The 20660-nt window shown below is 37.2% G+C and overlaps 2 protein-coding genes across 5 annotated transcripts in view; one reads left to right on the top strand and one right to left on the bottom strand.

Annotated features, from left to right (window-relative positions):
- Positions 1 to 20660, top strand: part of ZBED2 (zinc finger BED-type containing 2) — a 50044-nt gene that overhangs the window by 6790 nt on the left and 22594 nt on the right. The window contains exons 3-4 of one of the 3 annotated variants that reach the window (XM_053565598.1): positions 2851 to 2923; positions 4394 to 4533. In XM_053565598.1, coding sequence (XP_053421573.1) covers positions 2851 to 2923; positions 4394 to 4396 — 76 coding nt within the window. In that variant the 3' untranslated portion in view covers positions 4397 to 4533. Of the gene's footprint in view, positions 1 to 2850; positions 2924 to 3572; positions 4341 to 4393; positions 4534 to 20660 lie in introns of those variants that run through there. The other 2 variants (XM_053565597.1, XR_008374964.1) reach the window with 2 other exon arrangements.
- Positions 1 to 20660, bottom strand: part of CD96 (CD96 molecule) — a 115791-nt gene that overhangs the window by 74686 nt on the left and 20445 nt on the right. For both annotated transcript variants that reach the window (XM_053565592.1, XM_053565593.1), the window contains exons 3-5: positions 16590 to 16714; positions 4596 to 4803; positions 1061 to 1116 (exon numbers count right to left, since the gene is read on the bottom strand). In XM_053565592.1, the coding sequence (XP_053421567.1) occupies positions 1061 to 1116; positions 4596 to 4803; positions 16590 to 16714 (389 nt within the window). The remainder of the gene's footprint in view (positions 1 to 1060; positions 1117 to 4595; positions 4804 to 16589; positions 16715 to 20660) is intronic.

The raw sequence follows: 20660 nt of genomic DNA, 5'->3' as shown, positions 1-20660 counted from the left end.
TGGAGTGTATGTATGTGTGTGAATATATTGTCATACAAAAGCATCCCCCAAATCTGAGCTATAATTTTTATGCAGCTGTCCCATTAAATGACGGATGAGTTATTTAGTGATCTTGGGGTGAGAAGAAACTAGAATATGAATATAACTTCCTCTCATGCCACGTAACAGGAAATGTTTGAGAATTAAAGAGAACATTTATTTCACATGGGTTTTGAAAAGTTTGAGTGAAGTCATATGACCATAACATAGCTAATTAAAATATATAATAGTAACAGCAACAAAAGCAACAATAATATTTATTAAACACTTAATATATGCCACACACTGTACTAATGACTTTTCTAACAATATTTAATTTAATTCTGCAAGACAACCGTGTATAGATACTATTATCTTCATATAGATGGAGAAACTGACTATAGAGATGTGAAGTAATTTGCCTGAGGTCATGGCCATGAAGAGGAAGGGATGGGAAGTGAGTTTGGATTCCAGTGACTAGAGGCTGGGAACCACCTCCCACAAGAAGTAGAAATTAGAGAGACCTATTTAACTTTCCTCTTTTCTCCTGCCCTTCTTCTTACTGACAAAGAAATAGCCAGGGTTCTGAGGGAGGAGAAGAGGATAAATTGCATCTTGTCACTTTGAAATAAAAACAATGTGAAAGCTGATACTGGAAACAGATTAGAACCAATTAAATGTCAGCTTAGCAAAAGTCTTCTTCTTACACAAGGATTCACACTGCTTTCTGCTCTACTTTTCCCTCACTATCCACCTCAATTTTTATTAAAGAGAAATTTAAACAATTGCAACTATTTTATTTTTTTTCTGGGAAAAATAAGGACTGAGGATGCAGACCAAAGATTCGGAAGGTCCTAAGTCTAAAAGTAAAAATTCCTATTCAGTTTCTAGCATCGACTCAGCTTCCCTACATCTGCCTCAGTAGTTGATTGGCTGAGGACCAAGAAGTAAGGTCTTTGAGAGAACATTCCTGGCAACTATGCAACCTGACACACCTTGGCGTATAATACTACAGATTTTCAAAGGCTTTTATATGACTCACCTCCCTTGAGACGTCCATGGAGTTATTTTCCACAATCATGGGGATTTCTGGCTTAGCTTAAAGGCAAATAAAACATAGTTAGTGGCATTGAATGCCATCCTACCTGGCCACTAGTATGTATGTGTGTGTGTGTGTGTGTGTGTGTGTGTGCACGTGCACGTGTCTGTGAAAAAGATTCATCATTCATCAAATATTATTAAATATCTACCAGGTGCCTGGCAGTATGCTAGATACCCACGAAATAAAGGTAGACTAGTCATATTCACTGTCCTCAAGAAATCTACATTTTCATGAAAAATAGAGATAAATAATCAAGAAGTTATAATATGCTGAGATAACTGGAATGTTTAAGGACATGTAGGATTTGAAGATAGCTTTTAACAATAGCCTCTAACCCACCTTTGTGAGGTAGGTGGAGGCTTTTGCAAGATGTTTAAGTGACTGATACTTGAATGGTGATTGGTGGGGAATTAAGTAAAATTGGGAATGGGTAGGACAAGAGGGCAGGAAGATTGGGGGAGAGAGAAGAAAGGAATGTTCTACATTCCCAAATGCCTAGAAATGAAGTTTCATTTTCAGGTCCCTGAAGGGGACCAGAAATACTTATTTGGTTTCTTGACCTGAGAGAATATTTCAACATTTTTTTTTTTTTTGTCCTGCTGGATTATAAGTGACTCAAAGCCAGAGTATTTTATCTGTCTCTCCATCTTCAGCGTTCAGTCGTGTCAAACATAATGTAGACATTGAATACATGATGTTGAAGTGGCTTCAGGTAAATTCTTGAGCACAGCAGACAGAGCCTTCTATGAATCAGCAGAGAGAGCAGTGAAGCCCCCCATCACAGGTGCCATCAGTGCCTGGGACATGTACTTGGCTTTTACCTCCATGTGCTGAAGACCTCTTCCTAAGCATGACTTTTTGCCTGAAGGGAACTTTGGGCGCACACTCAGGCCACAGGTTGGAAAAATTGGAAGTTCCAGAGAGTTAATGGTGATAACAGGATGGTGAGATAGTGGATAGATACCCCAGCTTCCTTGTCCTTCATTTGGGACATCTCTGATGCATGTTCTACTCTGTTTCCCAGAGTTCCCCAGTGAGATTGGGCTCTAAATCCCCAATGGTAACTGGCTTAACAATGTACATTTTATTACTATATCTTCCTGCCTTTTCTCGACTTGCTTTCCCATTCCTCTTTTGATGTTTCCCAGAATGACTTCTCAAATAAATTCACTTAATTCAAATCCTTGTCTCAAGGAATGAAGAGCTGGATAATGAGACATTGTTTGGGGAGAAGAAATAAGCTGGCATGTAGAAGAGATCTGTGATGCATTTGGGTATTTATTTCAGATTTTTGTGGATTTTCTTTCATATTCTATATGGGGAATCACCAAAGGATGCCAAGTGGGTTCTTATATGTATTGTACCTTTGTGCCAGGCCCACTTTAATAAATACTTGAGCAACACCCACAAAAAGATAGACAACTGGATAAGACTCATAACAAACACAACCTACCAGATCTGCTTACTAAATGGGAAAGTGGGGGAAAATAGAATTCTCTGAACAAGCAGGCAGAGAGTCTTACATCTTTAGGCACCCACTGAAAGGCGTTCAAAGAAGAAAAAGAAATGTAGAGACAGACCAGAGGTAAGATATTTTCATGCAGCCAAGAGTTACAGGACATAGTATAAATGTTGACAAGGCAATTAGATCAAGTTATGGCACAAAAAAATCTTGATCAAATGGGAACACAGCTTGCCTAACTAAAACTGATATTTCTTTCCATGCCCAGGATGGCTGCCTTCATTGTTCTGCCAATAGGCCAGATGAAGCAGTTTCACATTAGTGCTAACAGTCACACCCTGGTAAGTAAATAAATGGCCATGATATCAGTAAAAGTGATGAGGAGTTTGTTTCCAACTCTTCACGGGACACTGCTTAGTCCCCATGAGGAATGTGGTCATCAGGGGTGATTATTACTGATGGGTGGAGAAAAAGATAAAAGGGAGGGAGAGAGAAGGAAGTGGGGGGGAGGACAGGGAGGAAGAGTAAGACCCAGACAGAGAAAAGGAGAAAGCTGTAAGCATGAGATTTCAAACCAAATAAATTTTAGCTGGAGACGCTCCATCCTTACAAACAGCTTTGCATTTTCTTTAAAATACTGAATTGCGTGAACTCCAATAACAATGGAATAAGATTCTAAATAAAAACATAGATTTTTTGCTTTCCCTATTATCCAGAGACCTGAGGAACAATCTAGCAGCCTATGCCCTGAGGTTTTATGAATTTATTTTCTCTTTGTTTCCTTCATTTTCAAAACAATTAATTGCCCATCTACATCATTGCTTTTCTCTTTACCTTCCTCTAAAATTCACTTTTTAAAAAAAACACAAGTCCTTGTCACAAAAAAATGGAAAAACATCCGAAGCCAGGGGCTTCTGTTTATTAGTATTTGCTTGCACCACTGGGCAAAATAGAATTTTCACATTTTTCTTCAAAATTTGTACCCTGCAGAGTCCCTGCACTTTGAAAGAGGTCACAGTGGATTTCAGAGCTCAGCTCCTCACTCCTCCTGAGAACTCAGGGTCAGAGGACCATTCCTGCAGGCTCTTTTGCTGGAAGAGCTGGACCTGGATGGTGTCTCACCCCAGCTGGCCTTATAGGATGGGGAGGGGAGGATGTGTCTGCGGGGTTCCTTGGAGCTATGTTTATCACCTTCCTTTTCTCACTGGCCTTACTCCAGCAAGCAACTAAGACCATTAGGCAACTAAGCAATTAGACTATGGTAGTTATAATTAAAGAGATTTCCAGCATTCTTAGAAAACATTAAAGTTGTAAATAAGACAGTAGTCACCAGAAAATAGACCCATCTGTTATAGTTTGAATGTTCCACCCAAAACTTATGCTAAAACTTAATCCCCAATGTACTGGGGGAGGTTTTCATAAGTGATTGCAGGGATTAATTCATTCATGGATGAATTATGTGGATTAATAATCCATCTATGAATTATGGGTATGTGGATTAATGATTTGTCATGAGAGGGGAACTGGTGGCTTCATAAGAAGAAGAAAGACCTGAGCTAGCATGTTAGGACACTCGGAACCCTCACTATGTGATACCCTATGTCATTTTGGGACTCTTCATAAAAATCCCACCAGCAAGAAAGCTCTCACCATATATGGGCTCTTGACCTTGGACTTTTCTGCCTCCATAACTGTAAGAAATAAATTCCTTTTTTTTCTTCACAAATTACCCAGTTTTAGGTGTTCTGTTATAAGCAACAAAAAATGGATAAATACAGAAAATTATGACTTTCTGTGTGATTTTATTACAGTAACTGAATCATCATTCTTTAGTGTCATTCTACCCATGTCTCCACCCTCAACAAGAGCAAAAAGTGTCAAAGCAAAGAGAACTCCAGAATTGTTACCCCATGTGCGTGCTTTCCAGAAATACAGAGTGTTTCTCCAGGGGAGAGAAAGGCCGAAGATACTGACCAGAGGATGGCAGAGAGTCCACAGAACAAAAATCCTTACCAAAAACCTTGACCCTGGTAGAGCTCTTCAGTATTTTGCCAGGCCTGACTCTGATGTAGCAAAAGAACTTCTGCCCATCATCGAAGATTTGAACTGGAGAGAGGTGGAGTCTGTAGTCTGCACTTAATTTTACTCTGGCTTTAAATAATGTTGAATTGCTGATGAGACGATCTTGGGTGAAAAGTGTTTCTAGAGTTGCATTATTCTCCTGGTAAGAAAAATTGTTACCAGTTATTTAGCACTCAACTGTCAGATTCTAGATTAGATATTTCACATGCATTAATTCTTTTTTTAAATATAAAATAAAGGGGAAGAATGAAGACTTGAAATTAAGAGATATTTTAGTATATTAGTAGAAAAAGTATCATTACACTTGATTTTCAACTTAAAACTATTGTCACTCTCTTTTAACACGTAGAAATCTGCTGCTTTTCTAACTAGACCTTTCTTTTCATTATCTTCCATAAACTGCATATATCTGGGGTAGGATTTCAGGGGTGAAAAGGGGAGCCTAGTAGCAGATCCTAATTCTCATTTAGGAAGTTCTGACATCTTACTACTAAGATGTGCTAAAAAGACTGTACTAGTTGTTTATAAATCTCCACCTAAACTGGATGATTACAGCTATCCCAGGATCTGTTTAGAAAAGGTCTCATTTCAATTCTTCCCAGAGCCTGGACTAGGACTGGGTAAAGGGGCACACAGGACACAACATTTGAGGAGACACTCATTCCTGGGGTCTTGCAAGTAAAGTGTTGGCACCTGAGAGTGAGAACTTCATTACAGTTATTTTTTTTTTGCAGTTTTTGGCCAGGGCCAGGTTTGAACCTACCACCTCTGGTTTATGGGGCCTGTGCCCTACTCCTTTGAGCCATGGGCACCACCTGAACTTCATTACATTTTGTGCCCTGGGCACTGCCTTGCCTCAGCCTGGGCCTGGGCTTGGTCCTATTTCGGTGTTCATGCTGGCTTCACAGGGGTTGCATCAAGAGTAGGCTGTAAATATGAATCTGAATTTTGGAGCTAAGAGCTTATTTGAAACACTTAGTTCCTCTATTCCAGTTATTTTCAAGTGGTGTGCCATGGCACACTGGTGTGCTGGAAGAAGATCTTAGGTGTGCCACAAAAAATGTTAAAGATCATTAATTAAATTATTTTTGAAAGAAATTCGAAGCACACTAAGTATATCCTTTTTGTTAACTCTCTCTCTCTCTCTTTTTCTTGATCAACATAGTTTAAGTGTACTTCGGAAATTTCGCTATAGGTTCAAGTCTTCCGTGAGATAAAATAAGGCTGAAAAACACTGCTCTGTTCCATACCCATCTTTGAGTCTGGGAAGAAAAGCCGCTATTATCCTTTCCCACTCATCATTTCCTTGGATAAGCTCCCAGAGGGTGTCACAGCTTGGTCAGTGTCAGTAGATGTGCTCACTTAAGGGCCCCATGAGGAACTTGAAGGGGAAAAGGTAGAGGGAGGGTTGGGTCCTCGGACCCCATTAGTGTAACTCAGAATTTTAATTGAGCTGCTTTGAAAACACTCTATGCACACACTCCTTCTCCAGATACTCTAATGCAAATTAGTCTTGGGTAAGGCCCACGGTGGGCATTTCTTTTAAAGGTTATCAGGGGAGCCAGGGCTGAGAACCACTGGCCTAATTTGAAACAACATTATGAATCATCGTGTACAGGGGTCAGGGAAATCGAGGGAACTAAAATGGAGCAGGGTGAACAGGAATACATTTAATGGGGGGAAAAAGTCATAAAATAATGAAAACAAAGATCTATGACATGGAATTTTTAATTTTAAAAATTAGAAAAATTCAGAGTGAGAAAAATGGTAGCCAAATGAATGAGTGAATTCAAGTGTGGGCAGAAATACTGGAAATTTGAAGGCGGACTTTTTAGTGTAATTATGTACATAATTTCAGAATAAAATTAATGGAAAGCTTTATGTAAGACGCAGTCCTTTAGCAGAATGTGGCTAGGATAGGTATCAGCCTTACATACAGACAGCACTGCAGGATGCAAAGAATCACACCTGCTCAATAAAGTCCTACCCGGCAGCAATGTACATAGGATTACACCAGGGGTGCATCTTACAAGGGTATATGTGAAACTTGGTAAATGGTCTGTAAAGCTAGTGAATGATGCCCCATGATCATATCAATGTACACAGCTATGATTTAATAAAAAAAAGAAGGATCTAGGTCTGTGCTGCAGTCTTCCTAATGGGGAAGAGTACTAGAAAAACACAGGGAGAAAGATTGTATTTTCAGATACAACACCCCTCAGGGGTCCCCAGTGGAGCCCTAAGTCTTAGATGGTGACAGCAGAAGACTGAGGAAGGCATGTGGCTCCGGCCCTGGTCTGGCAGTCAATAATTAAGGAAACAGGCGCCCCCTGCAGGTCCCTTAGCACAGTAAAGTATATTTGACAGCCTCTTGCATTATGCATGGAGACTGTTTTTGTAAGGATTTGGGAGTTTAAAATAAGTCTTGGTCATCTGATATACAACTTGATATCTGAAATATTTCCATGTGTCACACTGTGTGTGTGTGTGTGTGTGTGTGTGTGTGTGTGTGTTTGAGACAGGTTCTCTCTCTGTCATTCTGGGTAGAGTACTATGCTGTCATAGCTCATGGCAACCTCAAACTCTTGGGCTCAAGAGATTCTCTTGGCTTAGCCTCCAGAGCAGCTGGGACTACAGCCACCCACCAGCACGCCTGGTTAGTTTTTTCTATTTTTAGTAGCGACAAGGTCTCACTCTTGTTCAGGGTGCTTGCAAACTCCTAAACTCAAGCAATCTACCCACCTGGGCCTCTCAGACTGCAAGGATTACAGACATGAGCCACCTTGCCTGCCTGTTACTTTGTTTTTGGAATAAGGCAGTCACAGGCTAAAGTTAGAAACTGATGAGAAAAACCACTTTTTTCTTTATTATGTAGCAGGGTGTGACTGGTCAAGGTGTTTTAATTGATAGAGAAAAGATAAAAGAACCTCCCAACTTATTCGAAGATTTTTTTTTTCTGGGCAGTTGAATTTTGCAATGGGAGAAATTTGTTCCTTCACTGAGAAATATGGGATTCAGTTACCAAGAGTGTCTGTTATCTATGGGATAGGGAGATCCTAAGAGATTCTAGAGCCCCATTTATAAAGGGGACATGGCAAGAACCTGCATGTGAGTGGCTGTCTTCATGTAGCAAATGGGAAGAGAGGTGGGCAAAACCACCACAGGCAAGCAGTGGGACACCTAGGGCTGGGAGAGGGAGGAATCATACTAATATTATGCTATGACCACTGTTAACAGTTTATAGTCTTATTAGTCATAGATGAAATTTATTTAACACCTATTATATTCTGGGCATTCTGAGAAGTTCCTTCAAGTCTTAACCTTATTTACTCCTTACAACAATCTGGAATAAATTGAGCTTAAATAATTTGCTCAAAGGTTGCACAAAGTGAGAAAGTATTAAGTCACAGGATCAAACAACAAAGATGTCCACAACAAGGGACAAATAAGCCTCAAAGACAACATGTACTAATAAAAAATAAACCATAGAAATATTTAAAAACTTTCTGGAGTATCTGGAATGACAAATTTAAAAGAAATGCAAGAAAACCAGAAATCTTTATACACAGTACATTATAGATTGCAGAAGTATGAGCAACTTGTTGATTGAAAGGAGGCTTTTATGATATATTGGCCAACTTTGGTGAGGTTGTGTTGTGGAACAAAGCTCAAAGCTCAACTTCTACCTGACCATAATGATCTTAGGTAGCTTGGTCTGCAGGGAGCAGGCTCGTAGGGGTTCTTGTACAGAGCTTTTATTTCTACCTGGTTTTCCTTTCTTTTCCTGTTATTCAAAGAAAAAATATCGCCAATCTTTAACAATATTAATACACATTTCTAAAACTTTATGGAGTCACACCTTGGTAGACACTTACCTTTTAATGAGAAGTGTAAATTTAAGTCACTAAGGTATATGATACACTATTCTAGTCCTGGTGCTTCATAGGTGTTCATTAATACAAGCTCACTATCCTCCAGTCCCATCTTTGATCAACCTGCTATTTCGTAAGTGTTCACTGTAATTGAGAAATTATAGAGAGTCATTGCTATGGTTTGAACATTTTTTGTTTTATACAGTCTCACTATATTGCCCTTGGTAAAGTGCCATAGCATCACAGCTCACAGCAACCTCAAACTCTTGGGCGTAAGTGATTCTCTTGCCTCAGCCTCCCAAGTAACTGGGACTACAGGCACCTGCCACAGTACCTGGCTATTTTTTTGTTGCAGTTGTCATTGTTGTTTAGCAGGCCTGGGCAGGTTTTGAACCTGCCAACCTTGGTGTATGTGGCTGGCGCCATAATCACTGCGCTAAGGGCGTGGAGCCTGGTTTGAATGTTTTTTATCCCTTTCAAAACTCATGTTGAAAGTTAATCACCAGTGCAAGAGTATTGGGAAGTGGTCAGGTTAAGAGGGCTCTGCCCTCATAGATGGATTAATGCCACTATAAAAAGGGCTTGTGGATGTGGCTTCTCTCTCTTCTGCTCTTCTGTTGTATGGGGACAAAATGTTCTTCCTCTCCAGAGGATGTAGCGTTTAAGGTACCATCTTGGAAGCAGAGAGACCAGGCTGGTGCCTTGATTTTAGACTTTCCAGATTGTGAGAGAATAAATGTCTGTTCTCTGTAAATTAGGTATTTAGTTATATACTTACACAATGGACTGAGACAGTCATAAAGCCATGAATTGTGCAATCTGTTCTCCTGCCACTGTCAACCTTTATACTACCTTGGGGGACACGATGGCCATGAAGCCCAGGAGCCAGAGGCTGATTAGAAAATACTGTTCTCTGAACAATATAAAGACATCAAAGTCTCAAAACAATCAACAGTCTGCCTTTATTTAAAATTTTGACTTTTTTCCATCATGAATTTTCCCTAACTTTTGATTTTTTAATATTATATTAAAATATTTATCTGGATTACTGATATTTTTGTGCTTCCTTAATTTTGCTCTCAAGTTTGAGGGTCTTACTCAATTCATCCCAACCCTACCTCTTAGGTCACACTGCTAGTGGTAGAGCCAGGACTGGAAAACAATTTCCTTTCACTGGTCACACTGTTAATGACTTTTCTATTTACAGCCTCACAAAAATAGCAGAAGGGACAGTCTTTGCCTTTTCTGCTCACAGACTACTTGAGGAGAATAATGAATTCACAAGAAAAACAAATATAGAAAATAATGTATAATTAAATTACATACAAGAGTCTGATAAATAGTTAACATGATGAGAGATGAGTAGGATTACACAGAATAATGACAAACTGCTATTATATGCCCTTTAAACATCTTAAAATTCAAAAATAATTTGTTGAGGCTTGTTTGCTTTTGCCCAGAATTTTTAATCCAGAAGAGGCACCTTGATACTACAGGCTGAGTATCTCTTATCCGTAAGGCCAGAGTATTATATATTTTGGATTTTTCAAATTTTGAAATATTTGCATTATCCTTACTGGTTGAGCAGCCTAAATCTGAAAACCCCAAATCTGAAATGCTCCGAGGAGCATGTTAGCTTTCAAAAAATTTCAGATTTTGGAGCATTTCAAATTTTAGATTTTCAGATTGGGGATGCTCAATCGATTTGATTTAGGAATGATGCTATCTCATTTCCATGCTGGCCCGAACTCCTTATAGCCAGCTCCATGCCAGAGTTGGCTGCACTGACCACAGCAGGTGCTGAATGCACAGAGCTCATTCGATAGCTGCTGTTAACTGTATCGATTGCTATTTCTTTATTTCCAGACATTTCCTGTCTTCACATTTCTCCCATATATTTTCCATCCAGTCAGAGATGTCAGAGCAAGCTGCTTGCAAAGCTCCTCACGTACATTTTCTAAAGCACCAGAACAATATTTTTCCAATCGTTGCTGTTAGTTGTCGACACTTTGTAGTTTGGCTAGCGCTTCATTTTTGATTAAAGACAATTAGGATCAGCTGCCATCAGATAAGAGGTTACAGTTTTGTTTTCTGAATATCAACGCAACTCATAGCATACGTATGGAAAGTTAACACTGTGTATAGTGCCTTTTAATTGTAAAATAACATAAATATTAAAGAATAGCATATTGAAGATGCATTTATAATAAAAATATTAAATATAAACATCTAGAATTTAGTTTTAGTTATGTACTCTTGTCAGTAATATTGAACTGTTTGAATTAGAAATATTCTAGTCCTCCTCTTCATGATTTTCAATTGGATTTCTTTATTTACACTGACTTTGGAAAGAAATATTTCCCATCTGTACTAACTTGTAGTTACAGGTTCTAGAGTCTTCTACTATTATTATTTTTTATTAAATAATAACTGTATATTGACGCATTTATGGGGCTCAGGGTACTGCTTCGATATACAATGTGAAATGCTTACATTGAACTAAGTAACACATCTATCACAATTATACTCATTTCTTAATAGTTTTAAAATGTACCATTGCATCAGGCACATTAGGTAAGGTCTCCCCAAACACCCTCCCTCCTCCCCTGTCCCCTCCTTTCTCTCTCCTCTTCCCTTCTACTTTCTAGACTATAGTTATGTTTTGCCATTCATATGAGTGTGTAGCTGATTACTGATATATTGATTTCATAGTAGTATTGAGTACATTGGATACCTCCCCCCCCAATTCTTGAGATACTTTACTAAGAAGAATATGTTCCAGCTCTGTCCAGGTAAACATAAAAGATGTGAAGTCTTCATCTTTATTTTTGGCTATATAGTATTCCATGGCATACATATACCACAATTTGTTAGTCCATTCATGGGTTGATGGACCCATTTATGTTTCAGTGTCTTGTCTATTATGAATTGGGCTACAATAAACATTCTGGTGCAAATGTCTTTGTTGTAAAATAATTTTTCATCATCTGGGTAGGGGAATTGCAGAATCAAACAGTAGCTCTACTTTTAGTTCCTTGGGTGTTCTCCAAACTTCTTTTCAAAAAGGTTGTATTAGCTTGCATTGTAGCAGTGCAGCAGTGTAGACATGTTCCCTTCTCTTGGCATCCATGCCAACATCTGTAGTTTTGGGATTTTGTGATGTGGGCTAATCTTATGGGAGTTAGATGACATCTCAAAGTAGTTTTGATTTGCATTTCTCTGATGATTATGGATGATGAGCATTTTTTCATGTGTTTGCAGGCCATGTGCCTGTCTTCATCAGAGAAGTTTCTGTTCAAGTCTCTTGCCCACATAGAAATGGGGTATTTATTATTTTCTTATTGATTAGTTTGAGTTCTCTGTAGATTCTAGTTATCAGACCTTTGTCGGAAGTATAACCTGTAAAAATCTTCTCCCGTTCTGAAGGTTGTCTGTTTGCTTTACTGACTGTGCTCTTGACTGTGCAAAAGCTTTTTAGTTTGATAAGATCTCAGTAATTTATTTTTGGTGTTGCTTCAATTGCCTGGGGGTTCTTCCTCATGAAATATTCTCCCAGGCCAATTTCTTTAAGTGCTTTCCCTGCACTCTCTTCTAGTATTTTTATAATTTCATGTCCTAAGTTTAAATCTTTTATCCAGTGAGAATCAATTTTTGTTAATGGTGAAAGGTGGGGGTCCAGTTTCAGTGGACATGAAAGATCTCTATAAAGAAAACTATGAAACCCTGAGAAGAGAAATAGCTGAAGATGTTAACAAATGGAAAAACATACCATGCTCATGGCTGGGAGGAATCAACATTATTAAAATGTCCATACTACCCAAAGCAATCTACAGATTTAATGCAATCCCTATTAAAGCACCATTGTCATACTTCAAAGAACTTGAAAAAATAGTACTTCATTTTATATGGAATGAGAAAAAAACCTCGAATAGTAAATGCATTGCTCAGAAATAAGAACAAATCAGGAGGTATCATGTTATCAGACTTCAGGCTGTACTATAAATCTATAGTGATCAAAACAGCATGGTACTGGCACAAGAACAGAGCGGTAGATCTATGGAACAGAATAGAGAACCAAGAGATGAACCCAGCTACTTATCATCTTTTGATCTTTGAAAAACCTATTCAGTGGGGGAAAGACTCCCTAACAAATGGTGTTGGGTGAACTGGCTACTGACATGTAGAAGACTGAAACTAGACCACCATCTAGAGTCTTAATGTAGTATATATCTATCTTTTGCCAACCAACTGTTCTTTAATTATACAGGTCAAATATAACCTTTCAAAGGTCCACCTGGTTAGAATCAAACTATTTCTGACCATGCTTCCATTTTTTACATATTTATTAAAGGCATATGACATGGTAGAAAATATGTATCCCTACAGGACTTAGCACCCAAAGCAGATTCACATATGTTTATTGGATTGAATTGACGTTTATACTATGGGAAATCAGGATGATAGTTTGGTATGAAAACAGAATATTAGAGTGCATTTATATGCTTCCAGAATAAGTCTGCAGAATTTCCCTGATGATTGTATACTCATGTACCAGTACATAAAATAGGAAAACTATCACTTTATCTATCAACTGCTTTCCATCTAAACATTTATATTCTGTTTTATGATTTTTATAAATAACCTCACCATTCACATAGACCCTTTGTTCCTATTAAAGGGTTAACTCTTTTTGCTTAATTAGTTGCCCTACAGTCTATAGGAGGGTTAGATTCACTGTCTACTCGCACCAGATGCTTGTCTACCTTTCTGTAGTAACAATCCTGAAATGAACCTCCCCAAATGCAAAGGATCTGTCCCACCAACACAAGTAATACAGCCTTAGCTTGGGATCAGGAACGTATAGCAAATAGGTTTATCTTATGAGACTGAGAATCCCAATAATAACTTTTCCTTTGAGGGTCCTAACTGATTTAATTAGATTTTATAAAATTTCACATACAGGGAGATATGATTTTTGTTTTCCATTGATCTTGATAATTTTAGTTGGTATTGTTTCTAGGATTTCATGAAGCACTGGGGCAGACAGCTTCTGTAGCTTACTGGAGTTACCAAATCCAATATTACAAATTTCTGTCCTTCTGAACTCATCTTCATCATCTCTACTTTTTAACCTCTTTCTAAAAGCTACATTATATGATGTTTGTAAGAACTGGCTTACAATTATGATTATTGTTAATTTAACAAGGGATTAAAGATTAAAATAAGGATTGGAGAGAATATTTATATACTCTACAGAAAAAGACATTAAAGTATTTCATATCAGACTCGCCAAATCCCACTGCCATCAACAGTGTGGGGCCGGAATGTAAATCAGAGGAGCAAATAGATTTTGACATTTAAAAAGGGAATGCACAGTAGGAATTTAATCAACACATTTGCCAACACAATGTTCCTTTTGAAGAGAGTTTTCTTTCAAAAGTATTCCTCAGGTTGTCCATATTGTGATGTATTCTATAAAGCGGGAGCGTGGCTTGATGTCCTAGCGGATGTTTAGGACTCACCCTCTCATTCTGTGACCTTACTGCAATCTATCTGGCTCTCATTTATCCAAAATGTCCCAGCAGGATCCACCGATATGCCTACAGAGAGCCTTCTTGGCTTCTTTGAAAGATAAGGGTGCCTTATCCAGTTGGCTGGTCTTTGATCCTTAATGTGCTGACACTCACTCATCAATCAAAGGGCATTACTTTAGTGACCATCAATTTAATATGAAGACAATGAGGAAAGGAAATAGATAGAAACAAATTCATTAGATTATTTATTAAGTATTTAAAGGTTCCTATGCTCTAGGCTCTATATTACATGCTACAGAATTTTGAAGTGAATGGTGCAGTTTTTGCCCTGGAGAAACTCAAAGTTACATAAAAAACACAGACTAACTGAAGGTTTTACATTTGCTTGGGAAAACAGATGACACACTCATGAGTTAAGAATGTGACAGATTAATTTACTGGACACCAAAAATCTCTACAGTAAAGCTTTATCAAGCCAATTACTATTGATAGTAAATTTGTGGTAATAAGGATAGGGACATTTGGCTCTATTAGTGAAAAATTTTAGTAATGTAAGCAAGATATAAACAATGCACTTTCATTACCACAATGTTTAATACAGTATGTTTCTGCTCTTCTGAGATCACCTTCACTTTTTAACCTTTTTCTAAGAACTATATTGCATCATGTCGGTTAAGAACAAATGACTTATACTATTGATAGGCATAGTGCCCAGGAAGCTTTATACGTTAGAAAACAAATCCTATAATACAAAGGGGAAAATATGATTTGTGACAGATGACAAAGAGTCATTGTAGATTTCAGAACAGTTTGGGAAATTTGTTTCAGAATATTTAGAATATATTTTTCTTTTTATTTTACTGACTATCCAGAAAATATCTAGACAGTGAAGAATTATCAGTAGATTATATTTTAAGGTCTTAGAGTTAGTTATTTTGGATTTGGCATGCCCCCAGAAAAATATTTTTATGCATAGACTCTAGTTTTTAAGACAGCCCACAAAAACTTAGGTAACTGGTAATGTGAATTATCAATCATGTGAATCGTGGTATTTTCCAAATTGTGTCAGCTGTTACATTCATGGGTATCTATAAGTTTTGTATAAATTTTAAAATCTGTGTTTACATTTTGATGACAACTTAAAAAATTGATATATAGTAATCATATTCTAGATCACTTAAATAAATTCCCTGTTATGTGATTATTGAAATCATGTTCATGATTATATTTATATTTCATTATTCTCCTTTTATCATTCAACTTGATGGATTTAGAAGTTTACTATACATATTGGTTAATAGCCAGCTGCACACAATTCTTTCATATTTCTTATGATGCTCATGTTGATTTTATTTACTTATTATGAGAAATCTGTGATAATTCCCATTTGAAAGTGACATTAAATCACTAGATTTTTCATTTTTATGGTTAAATTTATATTTAGAGAAAGAAAATAACACAGTCTGGGCAAATAATGCTGCAGACTAATGAAAAATAACAAAGGCAGGGCAGCGCCTGTGGCTCAACAGAGTAGGGTGCCGGCCCCATATGCCAGAGGTGGTGGGTTCAAACCCAGCCCTGGCCAAAAACTGAAAAAAAAAAAAAAAAAATTACAAAGGCAGGTAAATGATTCAGTCGCATTAAGGGACAGGCAAAATTAAATCATAGATCTGAATAGATGAAGTTGGCAATATTTCAAACAGAGAAAAATAGTAGGAGAATTTAGTCATCACAGGGGGTATGGAAAGCAACTAAATAGTTGACTAACCATAACTATCTGTGAAATTTAAAAAATTGATAATTTAAAAATATTCCTGTTATATTTAAGGTTGCCCTGTAATTTATTCAATCAGAATAATTAGACCAGTATTTGTTTTTGCCCTACGTATTATTTTTAAAATTGGAAAATTTCTCAAAAATTCAGATTTCTGGCTCCCTCTGGCCAAGTTTGAAGGCCTGGCAAAGATGACCATGCACCCCCTGTGGTTTTAATGGAGGTGAGTGTGGCTATTTCTTACACAAGTCCTGATTTTCTGTACATTTTCTGCTTATATTTTAGAAGCATTAGTGTTTATGTTTCCTGAATCTAAAGCAATGTTATATATTTCCTAGGAAGACATAATAAGGGTTTTGGGGGAAAAAAAGCTTATTTTTGCATATGGTGTTTCTAAAACAAATATTTATGATTAGGGATTTCTGCTGTATTTGGCTCCTCCCCAGGGCATCATCATGCTTTATTCTCTCTGCAGTCACAGTTTGGTATATGGATAGAAACAGAAATTAAACTTTGGAAGCTGATTTTTAAATTAACTCACTGCATTCCTAGACCCGAGGCTGGCCTGGTTAGCAGGAACAGGAGAGCATCCTTTCCTTCCTTTCCAATCCCTCTCCCAACCCCTGGCATGATGCCTGGCTCTCTCATCAAGTATGCATCCTTCCCCATTATTCCTTGTTATTCATTTTACTTCATTAATATTTAAAGATCACTGCAGTTATTCACTGAAAAAGGCAACACTTACCACCAACCATGCAAAGGTGAACTCAGATGAAATTTCTGAGGAGATATTTTGAAAGCATGGCATTTCCAGGGTCTGATTTATCTCTATTTCTATTGTATGGTTGCCTCCCCATTCTTCCTGTATACCTACAGCAAAACATAAGGTAGAAAATGCATGGATCTTTGGTTTATAAACTGCTCTTCATAGGAGAGACAAGAACAGTTTTAGTACACAGATGCATTTATCCTCAGGGTAACTTATAAAGCAAGAGGCAAAACCCCACTATAATCTTCTTTGTTTAAAAGGCTAAACTGAGCTACTGAGGAGCATAGAGAGTTGCTTACCACTAAAAATTATAGGAAACCTACTATAACAAATCTAACTCATCATTTACCAACTCATATTGGTGCTTTAATCTTTAGATTACATTTGCTCGCTCAGATAGAATAGAAAACTTTATAACCAAGCCTTTGTCCTTTTGCAAATATTACTTTAGTAGGGTGGTGCTCATAGCTCAGTGGGTAGGGCCAGCGCCTACTAAAGTAGGGTGAGCCACATACACCCAGGCAGGTGGGTTCAAAGCCAGGCCGGGCCTGCTAGACAGCAATGACAACTGCAACAACAAAAAAAATAGCCAGGCGTTGTGGTGGGCGCCTGTAGTCTTAGCTACTCAGGAAGCTGAGGCAAGAGAATCGCTTAAACCCAAGAGTTAGAGGTTGCTGTGAGCTGTGATGCCATAGCACTCTACCAATGGTGACATAATGAGACTCTGCTCAAAAAAAAAAAAGAGAAAAAAAAGAAAATATTACTTTAATAGACTTTATTTTTAGAGCAGTTTTAGGTTCACAGAAACTTGAGCAGAAAGCACAGAGAATTCCCAGTGTATCCCTTACCCTTACCCACCCACAGACTCCCCACGATCAACATCCCACACTATAGTGGAACATTTGTTACAGTTGATGAACCAACTTTGACACATCATTATCCTCAACCCATAGTTTACACTGGGGCTGACTCTTAGTGTTGTACATTCTGTGGGTCTGAACAAATGTATAATGACATGTACTCACCGTTATGGTATCAGAATAGCTTCACTGTCCTAAATATCCTCTGTGTTCTGCCCATTCATCCCTTCCTCCCCATTAGCCCCTAGAAAACACTGATCTTTTTACTGTCTTCAGTAAACAATCCTCCAACTAAGAAATAACACAGAAAAAAGATATGAAAAAAGAAACACTGCGTAAGCATTGTTAATTATTATTATTTTTCACTGTAAAGGTAAAATGAGTTAAATATCCATTTTATAGTTCCTCCTTTTGGGAAAGTTATATACCCATACACATACATTTGTGATTAAACTATATTAGCATGAAAGGACAGTTTATAAATGAAAACAACTGTATTATTCTAATATCCTAAAAATCTTACACTCTTTTTTCATATCTATTCAAATCTTGTTTTTATGCATCCATGTTTTCTTGTACTTTGCAATCCTATTTACCAATGAATGCTATGTATATTATTACTTTAAAAGGTTTTCATGATTCTTGAACTATGTGTGGTTGAAATGTTTGGAGGCTTTTTATTATTCCATTAGACAACAGAACCTCTGTAAGTTGACCACCCAAGAGACCGTAACAAACTTATCAACATATGGAGGTGGTCAACACAAGGGATTGGGCCTCTATACAGTGAGCACATGTGGTGCACATTCGGCCTATGGAAATTAGGTCAACGTAAAGAAGTGGTCAACTATGGATGTTCTACGATAAATATACATACATCATCTGCTTAGTCATTTCTAATTATAAAGTCATGCTCTTTCAGTTTGTGTTTTTGCTTTATTTTAAACTATTGTATGACATACAGCAAGGATCATCCTTATGCTACCAGCTTTCTTCTGACTATTCAGGTAATTAAGATAAATTTACAGAAGTGCAGCTAATGGATCATTGAGTATGAACATTTTAATTGCTATCAAGAGTATATATATATATATATTTTAAGAATTTTATATCTAGCTTTTAGATCTTTACTATATTTCAATTTTTCATGAGTATCACCTGTTCTCCTTATTGATAGTTCTTTCTTCCTCTTTTCTCTAATTTAAACCAGATCTGCCCCATCACAGCACATGTCCCTACAGCATTCTCAAATAGTGATTGCTTGTTTTCACATACCCTTAATTCTTCAAACTAAGGAGATAGAATCAGAGCCTTTCTTGCTCTCCATTGTTGCTTTTAAATATTGCTGTAACTCCACAATTTATGAAAAAGAGCCCTGTTCCTTGTGGTTAAAGATATTTAGCATAACAGTACTTTCAACGGGATTTATTTGTATACCACCATTATAAATATTTTGCAACATTTGCCTACCACCAAAACTACTATTACATTTTCTTCTTGAAATTGTGGTAATTGTTTTGCTTATATAAATTTACTTGAAACCTCCTGGTCTAGGCACCAGTATCCGTGATACCTACGAAACCCACTCAATATGTTAATTATATTTAAATGTACATTATCCAAATACATAAGTATTATATTTTTGTAAACTTTATCAGACTCTGTGAAGTTGGAAGTATAAGAGGTATTAGTTTTTGAATATTCCCGAAACTTTCTAGAAAAACATTAGAGTAACTAGGGCAGCAGAACCAAAAACACAAATACAGTGTCTGTAAGAATAGTAAATAGCAATGCATCTCTATTAATATCTGGGGACAAACCACTAGACCACTGTGTTATCACCAACTGTGCAGAAAGAAACAGGAAGATGAACTGGCATTTAGAACTGGAGAACCCTTCCCCCAACAACAGTAATCACTGGAAAGATAGCAGACTAATCTGAGCATAACAGCTGAAAGAGAGAAGAGAGTTTGCAGGCACCAAACCACCAGTGTCTTCAAAGGAAAGAAGAAAAAATTTATCAGTGCTGGAGTAGACAGGGCTTTTCAGAACACATGCAGAACAGAGAAGAAACACCTGGAAGAAGAACTCAAATTAAACAAGACAGGCTCAAGAGAAGAAATAAAAAAAGGAAATGTAGGTAAAAGTTAGAAATAGAAGCAAAGGAAACACACTCTAAAAGTACAATGGCAAATTACTTACCTTGACTATAACAAAAGGGTTGGAGAGACAATGAACACTCTAGAAAAGCTAGTCTGGCTCACCATTCCATACCATGAATAAAAATGCATTTAACTTAAACATAAGTAATAGAAAAGGAATGAGGTAGAACAACCTGTAAAGAAAGATACTATAAGCAAACCCACCCCCCCGCCCCACCAACCAAAATGGAGAACAAAAGAGCATTCCTACACCAATGACATCTTATTAGCAAGACAGGAACACAAAATTAATAAAACTACAGCCTGATAAATGAAGATGAGCCAAAATAAATAAAAAAAATAAACATTTGGAAAGATTGGTACATCAGTCTGTTGGAAAAAAGAAAGCTAACAAAAGATAGGTGGAAAGGGGTAGAAATAATAATGTTTTTAAATCACTCCAGAAATGAAGACAAAACTAGAACAAAACCAAAAATGTAGAAACACAAAAGCTAATTCATTAAAATAAAAAGAAATAGAATGAGGACAATTTTAAAATACATTAATTAATAAATGATTAATTTTAAAACAAAAGAAAATGACAAAAGACATTCAAAGAAAATGATATACGAAATAAAAGTATATGCACAACTCTGGGAGGGCGAGGCAGCTGTATTGCCCGAGCTCACAGGTTTGATACCAGCCTGAGCCAGAGTGAGACCTCATCTCCAAAAACAAACAAACAAAAATAATAGCTGGTCATTTTGGTGAGTGCTTGCAGTCCCAGCTACTTGGGAGGCTGAGGCAAGAGAATTGCTTAAGCCCAAGAGTTTGAGGTTGCTGTGAGCTATGACACCACAGCACTCTACCAAGGGCTACAATGAGACTCTGTCTCAAAAAAAAAAGAAAGCATATGCACAAGGCATGAAAAGCCCAAAAGGAAAAAGTCAAAACAATGAAACTGAACAAATGTGAACTTATAATTAAAAAAAAATTTCTTAAAATAAGAAAATGACTAGAAAATACATACTAAAACATTATCCTGC

The sequence above is a fragment of the Nycticebus coucang genome, chromosome 16 (assembly GCF_027406575.1).
Source record: "Nycticebus coucang isolate mNycCou1 chromosome 16, mNycCou1.pri, whole genome shotgun sequence".
Lineage (NCBI taxonomy): Eukaryota > Metazoa > Chordata > Mammalia > Primates > Lorisidae > Nycticebus > Nycticebus coucang.
Note: the sequence above shows the minus strand (reverse complement) of the source record. Positions and strands in the feature narration are given on the sequence as shown.